This window comes from Sycon ciliatum, chromosome 4, assembly GCF_964019385.1.
Source record: "Sycon ciliatum chromosome 4, ocSycCili1.1, whole genome shotgun sequence".
Classification (NCBI taxonomy): domain Eukaryota; kingdom Metazoa; phylum Porifera; class Calcarea; order Leucosolenida; family Sycettidae; genus Sycon; species Sycon ciliatum.
This window is the reverse complement of record NC_088646.1, coordinates 11,457,571-11,472,872: the sequence shown is the minus strand read 5'-3', so window position 1 is coordinate 11,472,872 and position 15,302 is coordinate 11,457,571. Positions and strand designations below refer to the sequence as shown.

General features: G+C 47.9%; 1 protein-coding gene across 1 annotated transcript in view; it reads right to left on the bottom strand.

The window, feature by feature from the left end:
• Positions 1-12,720, bottom strand: part of LOC135814476 (laminin-like protein epi-1) — a 54,373-nt gene extending 41,653 nt beyond the window's left edge. Inside the window, exons 1-13 of the mRNA XM_065327600.1 lie at positions 12,210-12,720; positions 9,066-9,302; positions 8,083-8,166; positions 7,444-7,503; positions 6,910-7,111; positions 3,896-4,008; positions 3,595-3,682; positions 3,396-3,451; positions 2,950-3,055; positions 2,660-2,709; positions 2,080-2,295; positions 1,383-1,472; positions 1,002-1,107 (exon numbers count right to left, since the gene is read on the bottom strand). Of these exons, the coding sequence (XP_065183672.1) occupies positions 1,002-1,107; positions 1,383-1,472; positions 2,080-2,295; positions 2,660-2,709; positions 2,950-3,055; positions 3,396-3,451; positions 3,595-3,682; positions 3,896-4,008; positions 6,910-7,111; positions 7,444-7,503; positions 8,083-8,166; positions 9,066-9,302; positions 12,210-12,533 (1,732 nt within the window). The 5' untranslated portion in view covers positions 12,534-12,720. The remainder of the gene's footprint in view (positions 1-1,001; positions 1,108-1,382; positions 1,473-2,079; positions 2,296-2,659; positions 2,710-2,949; positions 3,056-3,395; positions 3,452-3,594; positions 3,683-3,895; positions 4,009-6,909; positions 7,112-7,443; positions 7,504-8,082; positions 8,167-9,065; positions 9,303-12,209) is intronic.
• Positions 12,721-15,302: the final 2,582 nt, after the last annotated feature.

Sequence of the window (15,302 nt, the reverse complement as noted above, 5' to 3'; positions counted from 1 at the left end):
CCCCGGCACATACAATGCTTCAACATGCATTCCGAACTGTATAGAAATAACACCTGTCTATAAAGACCAGCTCTCCGTTCACCCCGGGTCGGGTGTTCACTAAACTCAGGTTTGTCGGTACATGTACTCAGGTTTGTCGGTACATGTACACGTATTGTAGAGTAGATCATATGCAGCAACATTGACCCAGGTAGTGATCAACTCCTCGCCGGGTAGTAGTGACGCGGCTTCAGTTCAGATATCACACTTAGCAACCGTCTTCCGAATGCTGAAGTGCAGTGCTGCATCTTCTTTAGGGTGGTGTGCGCCCAGGAATCTCACTTACACACATACACACACATACACATGCACGTGCGCGCGCACGCACGCACGCACGCACACACACACACACACAATGCTCTAGGGAAGGCATTGGACTGAAGTGCACTCTGCACCTACACAGGCCCGGTGGAACCGGTCCAGTTGGTCTGGCCACGGCCGGACCAACCTTTTGCCCGCCAACGTGTGTTTACTGCTAAGGAGGTCATGTGTTTACCGGTATCCTCCATATCATACGCAATGTATGAAAGGCTATGGTATGGCCGGACCAATCACAAACTGCTTCCGCCGCTCCTGCTGTAGTAATTGCGAAGGCTATTATGGGTTTCAGTGCAAAATCCTGCTATTGAGCACGGCATAAGCATCTGACGCCAGATCATGGGGTGGTGGCGTCCCACGGAAGCGGAAAGGTGGTTCTTGACCAGGGAGTTGTACGACTCCTTGTTCTTGACCTGCCCGGTACGCAAACCCGTCGAATTTTTTTATTTTTTATATTTTTTATAAGCAGCATAATAATATGTTATCAGGTCCACACACATTCCCTACTGGGTAGCAGGTTTACATGCAGGCCGGTTCAACAGGTTTACATGCAGGCCGGTTCAACAGGTTCACGTGCAGGCCGGTTCAACAGGCTTACATGCAGGCCGGTTCAACAGGTTTACATGCAGGCCGGTCCCACTTACCTTTGCATCCCAGTGGGTCGGAGTCGAGGAGGTCGTAGAAGTTGTCGCTGCACATTTCGCACTTGTTGGATGGATCTACGTTCTGCTTGCAGTTGATGCACACACCCTACAGTGAATTCAACACAGGAGATTTCCACAGCACACTGGTACTCTGGTACTTTAGTCTAAGAGCCTATCGTCTGGAAACTCATTATCTTTTGGCACAACAGCAATACAAAAATCTTTCATCATCAGCGATTCATCAGCCATGAAGGATTTCATGTGCAGCAGCTAGCAGAGAATAATAAGCGTTTGCTACTGCAGAAATTGACATGGACCTTTGTGGTGTGTGTGTGTGTGGGTGGGTGGGTGGGGGGGGGGGGGGGTTGTATGTCCCTTTACCGTCATGTTGTCACAGCGATTGGTCCGGTCCACTTGCCCGGCCAGGAAGCATTCGCAATCACTACAGGTCGGGAAGTTGAAGGATGTTTCCTGAAGAGCAAGAGAACAGTGACACAACATCAAGACCAGCACACACATCAGTGAGTGATGGTAAGCTATTTAGCAGAGGCAATGTTGTGTAACAAATACAATCATGTACACACGTAATACTCCTGTGATGATTCTGCATGCACCGTAGTACTTATAGGTACGTTTCTAGAAGACAGAACTGTGTGTTCAGATAATTGCTACTACTCATTATCACTGCTCTCCTGTTTTTTGGTCACTGTCAGTCACTTCCTGCTGGCGCTCCTCAATATGTTGCCTAGACTCGCCCTGACCACAGGTCTGTAATGGATGGTCTTGTTGTCTTTCTGGCTGGATCGCATCCAGCCAGAAAGACCTCAGGTTAGGTAGCGCTTTATAACCCAAGTGCGGCCTTGCTTCAATGGCTTTTTAGTTATTCCTTTCTCCCTCTCCTTTTGACCCGTTCCCCTTACCACGCATAAATGACATGCTTCAAGTCCTGGGAGGCGCCCGTTTTCTTCTCCACCCTGGCCATTCCTATACTGGACCAGTGCAGAGTTCTGCACATGCATGTACCTGCATGGCTCTAGCATGCTGGCCGGCACATCAGCAAAACGCACACTTCACTTACAATACATCTGTCACACTGTCTGCCGGTGATGTTAGTGCTGGTACACACACAGTCACCCGTGTCCATGTCACACACGTCGCTGGAACTGCCCAGGGGGTTGCATTCACACGGCATGCACCCATCCACGTTGTTAGCGTCCAGGCCGAAGAACGTCTCGTTGCACATGTTGCACGTGCGGCCATTCACGTTGGCCTTGCAGTTACATTGTCCACTGGTCTGCAATTACAACCAAAACAACGACAACAACGGCAACAACAAATCTCTTATTGGCCACTGGCCATCCTAACAATAAAGATTTCAAACAACAGCAGCAGCAACAACATGTCATGCTGCCCACTAGCATGCAGCCAGTACAGGCAACATGCATAGGCGTATTCACCATGTAATACTGGGCAAAGATCGTCAGGGCAACTAGAATGCATTGGCACAAATGGTAGGTTGGTAAGATGCTTCTGTCTTATTTAAAACTCATGTGACAGTAGCGACCCGTATTGCTCGACTCACTGGCCTAGTACAAGACTGTGAGGCTTGCCAGGCAATGTGGATGTACAGTAGTTGCTCCACTGACTGTAATGCTTACCATGTCGCACGCCTGGCCAGTGGTTGTTCCGGGTTCAAAACAGTTGCAGGCTGCATGATACCAAGCACAGCACAACATGCAGAAGGCATATAACTTGGTACTTTGACAACGCCGGGACCTGTAAGCAGACAGGGATGGTGTAGTAGTGACATTGGCCCAGTGTTTGAGCTTGTTCAGCTGGTTACCGATGATTCAGTAACAAGGACATCTACTCATTTGCATTATGACGAGCAAATGCAGCTGGTGGTAGTGCATCGTTTTAAACACAGAGCTGAGCTGCGGAAACTCACGTTCGCATCCATCTGCATTGCTGGCTTGCAAGTTGAAGAAGTTGTTTGTACATAGTTGACATTGGTCACCAGTGACAAACTGCTTGCAATTTATACACACACCCGTCTAGGAGAAGAGGAAGAAGAAGGAAACGAGTCATCAAAGAGACAGCAAGCAGGAAGCGGAACGGAGGGCAAGCACTAAGGTCACAGGCTGGCTAAACGTAACAAGTACCTGCTGCAGAACACCAATGTGACCAGTACATGCACATCTACCATCTAACAAGATGGCACGACAGTTAGCTGTCCGGAGTCAGAGATTGAGTATCAAGATGGCATGCGGAGATTGAGTAACGGCATGGCATATGTTGTTAATCATAATCATAACAAACAAAATATTCTCGATGTGCAATGGAATCTATGATAGCACACATCAGAATGCGAGCAGAGCATATCAAATAACTCACTCCATCGGTGCAGTTACCAGATGCGAACATTTGACCAGCGGTGTTGCAGTTGCACGCTGCATGCAGGAAACACAAACACAGTAATCCCGGAGTTGTCAGGAGCATTGGCATAGGCAATTTGGGTCGAGATAGCACAGGAACAAAACTCGTCAGCAGCCACTCTTCTTTTAAAAGCCGATGCTATGGTCAAGTCACTCACCAACACAATCAGTGGTCAGATTGACTGGTACTCCTGGATGATAGAATTGAGGAATGCACTGCTCACAGTTGACACCAGTAGTGGAACCCTGCAATGACAGAACAAAGAGTATGAAACCTAAACATCTTCGTTTCAGCTATTTTACTCCGTTTCCTCTTTGTAGTGTGAATTATGTCCTATCCTCAAAGTGTGTCCTCGGCTAGGAGGGGTCATGCCAGTCAGTACCGCTGGGACTATTGCGGAACTACCGATTCATGCAGAACACATACAGTGCACTGTATTTTTCAATTTTAACACCAACCTGGCACCCTTGACAGAATCCACCACCCGAAAGGACACCGTTGATATTGATACTTTGTCCCACGACGTTCGGATCGTACACACATGAACTGGCATGTCCGTAACACTGGCATTCTGGGAACAGACGGCAAAAAAACGCATACATTGCACACTGATTCAGTTACAACAGATGCAACAGCACACGTAGCAGCCTGCCCACATGTACACAGTACTAGACTATCACGACGCTACAGTATGTGGTTGACTGCCGAACACACCAATGCTTGATTTGAAGAATTTTTCACATGTGATTTTGCCAGACCATTGGCTGGCTATGCTTTTAATCACGTGTATTGCGGTCCAGACGCCGGGTCTGGGCTTGCCCCGTTTAATGGTCGTTCACACTTTGCATATCTTATCATGACAACAGCCGCTGCTAGATCACACAGGCGTGCGTGGCCGATCGCCGTTCCGCGTAGCGGACAAAGTTGCAGTTCAGCTGCATGTTCCGCAAATATATTGCATACTTGCCAACCCAGCCAAAGCAAATCCCTTAGTCGCACACCCAGTTTCCCTTAATTTCCTCCCATTTCCCTTATTTTGCTGGTTTTCGCCAATTTCGGCCGTTTTCTCTTTTTTGTGTGCATTTTTTAGTATTCTTGGCGTATTCTTTGCGCATTTTTTTCTTTCTTTTTCAGAATACAAGCAGAAAGTACAGGTTTATGGAGTTACCCTAAGAATGGGGGACCAAACTGTGACCTGAGTTTCCTCCTTATCAGATCGCCCCTACATGTGTGATTCTGTGAATGCAGGGCCGCATGTGCCCTTGTCACACCACAACACCTCTTTTTTGAACACTCATGGCTCAGTGCTAATCCCGGTAGTTTTTCGACCAATGTCAAAAATCCCGGTATGCCGGTAACTACCCTAGTTTTCCGGTAGTATACCGGGAAAACCGGTATGGTTGGCAAGTATGCCGTTGCTCGCTGTCTCTACAATGTACTATATCATATGGCCCGGTATCTGAGATTTTTCGACCTTCGGGACTAAGTGTTTTTTTAAGAAAAAGCGAAAAACAAATTTGATCGCAAAAAATTGATTCTATCAAAGCAAACTGCAAAAACGACAATGGCGGAAGGAAATTGTAGGCGATTCTTGCATCAGTTGGTTATAGGGTTCACAGAGGACAGCAACCACGATCACAAAGATCATGATGCACCATTCTGTGTGGGTATCCTGTCAAGCGGCGACAGCATTTCTAGTTCTGAGAGCGCAGCTCAGGTAAATCAATGACAGGTGACACGCGGTGCCTGTCAGGGGCGACGATGAAGAGGACTTGGCCTGGATGAGTGTGATCAACACCAAGCGCAGTCTCCCTCAGCGATAGCTGCTACAACTCCACGCAAGGACAAGCAGGTGGATTCTTGAGGACACGTCGCTTGCAGGGTTGCTTGCCGCCCTTGCGCGGGTGGCAGAACTGTTTCCCGAGTGTCCTGCCAGACCTGCTGAAAACAGCACGAAATTATGCGGGTTTATCTTGGCGACGATGATCGCCAAATGGTTCGGATGGCAAGCTCTATGCTGTAGGTAGGCTTGGCGAACCAGATGTCACGGAGCACATGAGGCTGTGCGATCGCAAGTAACGTGCTGTAACTTTTGAGTTTGTGCTGCCTCACTGCACAACCAATAAAAACTTACATGTACATGTACGTGGATGCTGGAAAAGAAGTACCTAAACACTCTACTACAGTTTGCTATTGTTATCACACGGAAACAATTTTTTTGGTAGTGGCAATCATACTGATCTTTCAAAATCATTGCAAAAATGCACAATTCACTAACATGACTCATAACCATAAAACGCATTGCTACATGGGCAATCTTTGTCGGATGGTCGTAAAACGATGTCACATTACTCTATAAAGTCTAGACATCATTTTGCAATAAAAATCAATTTCACTAAAATAGCCCGAAGGTCTATTTTCTCAGATATTGGGTGATATCATGCTGCTGCTTCTAGCGAAGAGATCTCTTGCTGCTCTTCTCCTGACAAGTGAACATTCTCTGCTTTGACAAGACCAGTTGGTTCAGTGTGTCTTGGGTTAGGACCGGGTGAAGGTGTGCTCTTCCGGCCGTGACTATGCTTGTCAGAAAACGTTCCGAGGGTTAGAGACGACATAGCCATAGGGCGAGACTAACCGGACCCCCGATTGTGACAAGTGGTGCTGTGACCAGGATGGCTGGTAGGACTGAGGCAAACAAGTTCACCATTCCTAGAAAGAGGAAGGATCTCCACCAGGCGAGCGAACGCGCTGGATGCCGTGCATCGCAGGGCCGCGGCACAGCAGTTGCGTCGCCAGGCGGCGGCACTACAGGAGTTTGACAAGGCCAGTGGTGCGTTCTGGCACTCCACGGGATGCCAGCCGGACCAGGAACCTGATCGTCCGGAGGTTGTGGAGCCGCCCGCCAAGAAGGCGAAGCCGGTCCAACAAAGACCGAAGGAGCCGATCTGTTGGCGGTGTCGCTCAGTTGGGCACCGGATGAAGGAAGGACTGCACCGCCCTAGTGGTGAGTGCCAAGGGCGGTCAGCCAAAGCCAGCCGAGAGGGCGACGTCTTTGTCGGTGGACAATGCGACTGACTGGGCGGCAATGACAGCGGCACAGGCAGATGAGGCGCTCGCAACGATCCAGGAGATGGAGTTGTCCCAGGCCTGATCGTGGTACAGTGTCGTCGTGCTCACGATCGTGACACATTGCTCTGCTGGCTATATGCTGTTGCTTGCATAAGTACATAATTATAGATATATTGAAAATGTTCAATGACTGCGTATCCTGCCTCACTACTGGTTGCATTGCTGTGTGTGTGCGGGAACGGGCCTCCATCAGGGAATAAAGAGGTTTGTTCGCTGTTGTGCTCGATAAGCATGGCTCACTGATGATTGAGCTGCCTTTTGTGATTTTAAAAGTGCAGAACATCACAATGCAATACAAGTACACAAGCATCCTTGCAGCAGTAGGAGATGTAAGAGGACTTACGTTCACATGGTGCGTCCGTTCGGAATAGTTGCTGGTTATACAGTGGCTGGCACTCCTCGCAGCGCAGACCCTGCGTGAAGCGCTGTGGTTGGCAGTCGCACATGATATTTCCCTCTGTGCCGGGCAGGAGGCTGCACACAGTAGCATGGCCATTGCAAATACAGTGGCCACCAACCTGGATCTGCTCCACTGCCACATATGGCTACAGTAAACAAACAAAAACACCAAATGACGGGTTATCCAAAGAGAGGTGGAGAGGGAGAGAGAGAGAGAGAGAGAGAGAGAGAGAGAGAGAGAGAGAGAGAGAGAGAGATGAGAGGGGGGGGGGGGGGAGAATAATGACAACTTGATCTAGGAAGTCCATGTCGGGTTAACTGAATGCCAATGCTACTTTGCAAATCACGGTGTTGAACATGCTGCTCCGGCATGCTCTTCCCATTCGTACATATGTGTGCTGAGTCTGCTGACCATGGTGCACCGTGGCATGCACGGGTCAATGTATTTCACTTTATATGCCATGTGTATACTACTTACGAAGACTGGATCTGCAAATGAGGAGAAGTTCAGGCGGATCTGGCCTGCCGAGAAGAAGTTCTGCAAAGAAGCAGGATCAAACAGAGACACTGAGATGATATTATGAAAGAAATGTCCAGCTCAACCATGACAGCACATGTGACAGTAAGGGGAAATGGGCGTCAAACATGACAGGCTTGCATGCATGCATACATGCACACCACTCCAACGGAACGGCTAGCAACAGGAGATCATACATGCAATCAATGATGCTCCACGAGAACCATGGTATACCTGGCTTTCGGAATCGGCACTTTTGTTTTTAAACTTTTCTTCACCCTTCTAACGCTGTGGTTCCTAGCTTGTCTACCCACCTTCATCCCTTTAGTCGTGCCATGCCTGGCTACAGTCTCATGTACCGCATTCAATGGACTGTTTATAGTAATTGGCCATACTGATCAGGTGACGTCGGCATGCGCAAGAGCACAATATATTCATGCACTTCTACCTACTGCACTATCTGCAATTATTTGGACCATGCTTATACAATGCAGTACTACTCAACGTAAGAATACCCGGTAATGAGTATTGCGCTAAACATGCCGCACACCGGTGCATTGCAAACACTTGTGCCGTCCAAGAGATCTATCGGCAACTCACGATCACAGCTGGATTCTGACGCGGGTTGATACGAGCGGATCCGTTAAGAGTAATTCTCTCGTTGAACAACCGTAGTTCAAATGTCTGTGCACAGCAGTAACACCCACAAGACAGGAGGACATTTCAAGATCTCCAGCAAAGTAGAAGGGAAGTCAAACACTGATGATCAAATCTGGGTATACCAAGCTGACACGTAGAAGATAAAAGATTTCTCCAGAAAGAACACAACTTCGATTCTCCAGTGATTTTCTTAAAAAGAAACTGAATCAGTTAACTCGGATACTGAGCCAATAATAAAATGTAAAATAGACCTTCCCCTCCTTCCCCTCTTCCGTCCTACCTTACCATGGGCCGGTATACCCCCCCCCCCCCCATCCCTCCCACCCGGTATAACATCACAATGTGAATAGTCTGTACAGCATGTGTAATATCCTTGCCTTGCTAGTACGTAACTGTTGCTCGTGTTGCGAAATTTCTGGAGCCAACCAAGATTATTTGTACGCCTCAGCATACGGTTCACGAACTGGTGAACTGTAACATGTTGACGCATTGTACTCACTGCAGTGCAGTAAGTACATTGAACTCGCTGCACGGCAATACTCACCCAAATACGTGTAGTACATTTCAAAGCTGCATTGCATAATACAACCTGCTGAATGATTCTCAATTGCAGCTTTTTCTTTACTTAGCCTGTAACGTCTAGTGTCTACTGTGTACATAAGCTACTGCTGTATCAAGTTCCTTTCACAGTCCCTCCTGTCCCTCCTGTCCCTCCTGGCAGATTGAGCCGGAGCAGTTGTATAGGTAAAGCATAACTTCAGGGAGATTGAGCCGAAGAACGCATTTGTCAGTCTTTTGTGTGTGCCTCCCTATAACACTCGGTGATCTATTACACATGCATTCTTGGGTCTGGCCGCAGTAAACTGCCAAACAGATGCATGTATAACTCGTGGCCTTGCATGCAAGCCCACGAATTGACCTACCTGCTGAGAGTTGGGATTGATGTCCAGGAACGTCTGGCAGAACGGATCAGCAATGTTGCTGAAGTCGGGCAGCAGATTTGACGCCGGGTCCACACCGAAGAGCTGTTGACATTGTGCCACGTCACTGACGATGTACATGAACGGACGGAACACTCCGGTTTGGAACTCGCCGCTCAGCACCAGTGCACTGGGCATTGGTGATAGGAAGGTGACTTGCACAAAGTTCACCACGAATGGCTGTAGATCAACCACAGGGTACAGCACACTGACCAGTTTGGAGATGATTATGAAAGCAAGCAAACAAGCATGCAAAATGCTCAAACTGTGATCGCATCATGATGAATATTGTCATGTACAACACACTCGTATGTTGCATATCATACATCACATCAGAGCTAATTATTTACAGCGCCCTCGCCATACTTGCAGGTGGCAGTTACGGTACCATCGTCATACATGTACATGCGGAAAAACAACGTTGACCACTTCCATCTCTCCTTTTCCTCAAAGATGTTTTGTGCGAATCATATGAACTCATCCTTCTTCATGAGGGGGGGGGGGGGGGGCATCCGCTACTTGCATTGTTTACAGTAGCCATATTTGCAAACAGCATCACATGTGTACATCGTTTCCGGTCTGGACCTTTCCACGTAAGATCGTGTGTGCTTGTAAGCAAGAGCAGAGAACCAGTATTTGCCAGGGGGACTTTCCCATGTGGGAAAGCTGGTCGACTGACATGGGAAGTTTCCCTTGTCATAAAACAGGCCACCTGCTCAGGCAAGCCACAAGTACGATCAAAGTGATCCTTTTCACTATCAGAAAGTCAGTTTCCGGAATGTCCTGCAGATCGCACAGGCCTGGCAGAATGTCCTTCAAACTGTGACTTGAAACCCACAGCCATGCACTAGTGTCAAGTCAGGGGGGAATGTGGAATGTGACCACTGAGATGATGACAGCTAGCAATCAACTTTCTAATGTACCTAACCTGCATGTACAGGGGAAGCATGTGAAGTAGATCTACATGACTGTATTGCACTTCAACCTTGAGTGGCATGCTTGATGCATACCTCTGCCTGTGAGCTGTGGGGACCACAGTGAGCAGGCACTGACTGTGCATGTTCATGTATCTGTCTGCATTTAGGGCTTATACCTGCACACCAGCAAAGAAGCAAGGTGGCTGCAAGAAAAGAATTTAGAGGCACTACTACATTTGGTACTTGTACTAGTACAGGACTGTCACTGGAGACTGAGACTCTGAGGAGAGAGAGCCAAGGGCACATGTACACAATCCCAGTACATAATTATGATAACGTAGTAGTTGCCATACCATACTGCACTGGTCTGCTACTTGTGTGGTTAGTGTGCGTCCTCATCATGTACATGTATGTGTTACTACATGTAGCTTGAAAGCAGAGTTCCACGCATGTAGCTCAGTCTATGGTATGTTGTTCTGGTAGCTAGTGCTGAATAGCCATTGCACAGCATGTACCGGACTGAGGCATCCATAGAGGTTATGTTTGTGAAGAGGTTTAATACCCAGTATCCTAGATCCAGCACTGCAGGTATGAAAACAGTGCTTGTGCCCCGGTGAGTAGGCATGAAGCAGTGTACACAGACGGCCTGTGAAGGTCTGCCAGTGAAATGAGGTTAAGTGGCCCATAGAAACAATCCTTTGAAACACCTCCAGCATGGCAGACTGTCTTTGACTCATGCTTCATTCAAGTGCCTGACCTCTGTAAGCATGAGGTCCACAACATTCAACAAGCTACTATGGAGACCCACCCAAAGGCACCACAGAACATACATCTGTCCAACTGAAAGTGCTTGGACATTGTAAATAATTCCTAATGACTAATGTCTTCACATGGTAATGTGGTGGTGCAGTACCCTGTGTGGTCAGCTCAGAACCAATACTTCTATATCAGTGAAGAGTCTCTAATGTAGTTATAGGTTGACTAGCTTACACACCTGCCCATAGGCACAGGAGTAAGTACCGCTAACTGTTCAGTACATTCCAAGTTCCAACTATCACTTCTTCCATGATCCATGCATTTGCCCAGTCCAGAGCCAAGTTACACTCATTCTCTCATGAGTCTTGGTCCATGGGCACCCTTTGGGTGAGTTTTAGTGGAAATAAGTTATTACTACTTTTTCCATTCTTGTGGATATAGCCATATGTCATATCTCTGGCCTCAGTTCCCCATTGAAAGATAGGTATGGGCAGTGTCAGGTGCCTGTCTAGACAACAGACTATAAACAGTGTGGCTGTGTTCAGTGTACTGGTACATGGTACGTCTTGTCCTCCCAGAGCTGGAGACGATTATCTATGTATCTGTGTATCTATGTATCTGTGTACAGTAGACCATAGACCGTGTAGCATAGCTATGCTCAGCACCTCAGTCTTCCCTGCTACTGCTGTAGTGTCAGTACATGTAGACTACCCTGGACTACCCTGGACTACCCTGGACTACCCTGGACTACCCTGGACTACCCTGGACTGGCTGCAGATAAGAAGAGGCTGGGTGAACTTCATGGGCCCAGTTGCCATTCTTCACTAACTTCAGGTCGGTGGAAGAACCCCTAAGATGATCCAACATGCCACAGAACAACTACATTTCCACCCCACTGAGTGGAGAGAGTGGCCCTACAAGTAGAGGCTGCATGCAGGCAACAGCCAGCATGTATCCTATTCAAGACAGTGAAACAAGCCAGGCCAGTGTTTGCAAAGACCTTCCGGAAAAGGCACCCAGCAACTGCAAGACTACTTTAATTCAAGAAGGAGACATGGACGGCGGCAAAAGATCACCTTACTGGCCTTACTCTCAATCTCTCTCTCTCTCTCTCCTCCTCCTCCTCCCAGTTTTCCTGGACAATCCGACATACCATGATTTCCTATTGGAGTGTGTTTGGAGAACCACTCTAAGTCGGTCCACCTCATTTTACCTGTGCGTAAACTACGCAATGATCCATTATGATGAGACACACACACACCTAACTGGTACTGGGATTGCTTACAGCAAGAACAGAACAGGCGGGTGATCCATAGCATATGGTGATACATCTGGCCATCAGTCACTATTGTATTCACACAAGTAACTTTCTAATCATGACCCAACCCCTCGACCAGCTCGATCAGCTCCTTACCACAACAAATTCGACGGTGATAGAGCTGTCGTCCACGTCGTTACCGGATTTCCAGAACTCTCCTGCCGTGCTGGTGTTGACACTGATCGGCGGGTTGCTGGTGGCGTTGCACACACGCGTGTTCGCCTCCCCGGGTAGTTGGTACATCTCCTCGGCGCCCGGAGGTGCTGGACAGGTGCCGTCCGCGGAGAACGCGTTCAACTCGATGGGATCCACGAGCAGGGTGGGCGTCTCCAAAACTTGGCCCGAGCTGTGTCGGAAAAGACACAGCACGGAAACCAATAGTAGACCGAGAGCTGTGAGGCGCAAAGACGAAGACGCCATTGTTGCGATGGGGTGGCCGACAAGGCAGGTATGTGGCCTGTGAACGCCGCCCGGATGAGGATGACGCTTTCGTCGAAGATAATTCTTTCTGATCCACACAGGTTTCCCTGAGCACGAACCAGAGGAACTGGAACCAACACCGACCAGGGGCGTCTTCTAGTAGTAGGGAGAACTATGGCAGAGGCGTATACATTCTTCGAACGGTTGGAGGAGCTGTGTCAGTTTGTGCATTCACCTATTCCGTGGTCAATCTTCGCGGCACCGGTCCGATGCGGCTGGGAACGGAAGTACGGATGCTCGATCTGGAAGGCCGTGACCCCTTGAAGCGATTGCGCTCGGCAGGGCGACCGTTTGCTGTAAACAGCATAATAACCATGTAACGAGCATGCCGATTGCCTCTCAGCCTGTACTGGCAGAACGGGAAAGAATGCAACAACAATGGAAGAGCCAGGCGTGCACGAGCCGATGCAGATCCTAATGCGATTGTTTTGCTGAAGTGAAGCTGCGCGAGCAAGCACCCCTATAGGCTATACAATCAATCAACAGACTCAGTAGCGTTCTACTAGTATTTGGGTACATACATGACATTGTACAATCCGCGATGCACTTTTTTTGAGCCGGCTCTTGAAACGCGTTTCACCGCTTTGCCCACATTTCATTACGGCTATCGCTCCAAGATCCACAGTGTCAGTACACAGGTGGAACTAAACATCTTTCAATCAGTTATCTACTAGTACTCGCTCATTTGCAACATTCTCCGCCTCGAAACTTTACAGTTAAAACTGTCTCTGCCTCGAAACGGACATAACATCGGTATTGCACAAACGCTCAAAAGAACAAAACAGAAAATGGCAGAGCTAGAACAGGAAGCAAACTGCAACATGAAGCCTTGATTGGCTTTTAGTAAGTAACATTAGTTTTACTTTGTTGAAGGCAAGATGTTGAAAACCATCGCTGTAACCATGGGCACTACATGCATGGCCTCTTTGTAGCTGCTAGTGCTAGCACCATGTAACTGTTAGTGTTACTGTTACTTGTTAGTGTTACATGTACCAACACCAGTCCTGAGGGCTTGAAAGTGATGACGTCAAAAACGGCCAGGGAGTACTAAGTTGACATCAGATTTCTATTTTGGATCCACTAAGGTGTGGCTTTGCTATTGCATCAGTATGTGGGTGCATAGCAACCCACTCATGTCGTATGCAGGGGTGACTTTTACTTCGCCACCAGTTGTAACCCCGCCCCCAGTAGCCAAATCAGTCAGTTTCACTGGTTACATCATCTTGCAATTGCTGTGAGTAAGACGGCTTGAAATGTGCTTGGATCCATACAAAAACTGGATCCAAGTACAGTGGATCCAATTTTTGTCAATTTTGAATTTTTGAAATTGTTGCTATGCTGTGACGTAGCACTTTCAAGCCTTGGCTGCTTAGCGCTACCCTCGTACGTACGTATCGAGGCTCTGATCAGTCTAGACTACAAATAAGGGCGCGTTCGAATTGTCACTCTTTGACTTTTCGAGGAGATTCGTTTTTCTGAAGAGGTGGCCTTATTGGCCTCTTTAGAAAAACGAAGCTCCTCGAAACTCCTCGAAACTGATCCGATGGGAAGGTGGATTAGTTTCGAAGAGTTTGGAATAGCTACGTCACGTAGTACGTGGAGCACTGGAGGTGGTCGATCTGATCGGACGTCATCATCGCCATGACAATTCCACTGAAAAACTCTAAAATGATAGAACCGTTCTAATGGGACACTTCAACTAATCTCTTTATATAATTTGTTAGAACAGTTGATGAAGACAATTCGAACGCGCCCTAAGTCTAAGACTAGAGTTTCTTCTTCTGCATGTTCTCCTTTTGACGATGTTCGTGCATATCTCGATGTTGATGCGACATATTGGGTTTTAAAGCGCCAAAAAAAGAGAAAAAAGAGTAGAGTAGATCTACAACATGACCGATACAGACCTACTACAATCATTGTAGTAGGTCTACTCCCAGTGTAGATCTACCTGGTCACACCGGCAGCCTAGTGTAGATCTAGTACTAGTACTGGGTATGTGGCGGCCTTTCCTTTGTTTCGACGATCTCACGGGATTAAATCCCGTGAGATCAGGACTATGGACAAATAATTTGTCCACACTCCTGGCTCTACCCAGTCGAGCACTCTATCCCTACACTGCACGCTAGCTATGGTCGCTTCAAGGCCAATGCTACTGGGATATTCCCTGAAGAGCATCCCTCTACCGTCACCCAAGGAGCAGTACCGGAAATGTCTATCAGAATACTGCTGGGTAGATCCGAGTATCAGTTGTCTGATGATTGCCTAACGGCATGAAACTCAGAGTTACAACTAACTTATAACCAACCTCCGCTGAGTCTGCTATGTAGGTCTACTAAGCTCCGTCTCTGACATTGAGCACTAGTGTAGCTCAGGATCAACGGATGTATTATTTTATAACCATGATCACCACGCTGCCCCCCCCCCCCCCCTTCTCATTTCCACCCAGCTGGACACAAGCACATTTACGTGATGCATTCAAATGCTCTCCGCTACAAGCTAATCTTTCCTCACATGCATGATGTAGACGTTGCCCTCAACTAATACTTTAGCAGTTCAGATGTGCCAAATGCAGTACATCTGTCCCTGTCCTTCTCGCTTTACCCGTTCCAACATCGTTTCGGAGGCGTCGGGATTGTCTCCCCGCCATCACTTTAAGTACTGTTTCCGTCTTTCCAGTCCCAGCGTCTTTCCTCCCAGCGTCTTTCCTCC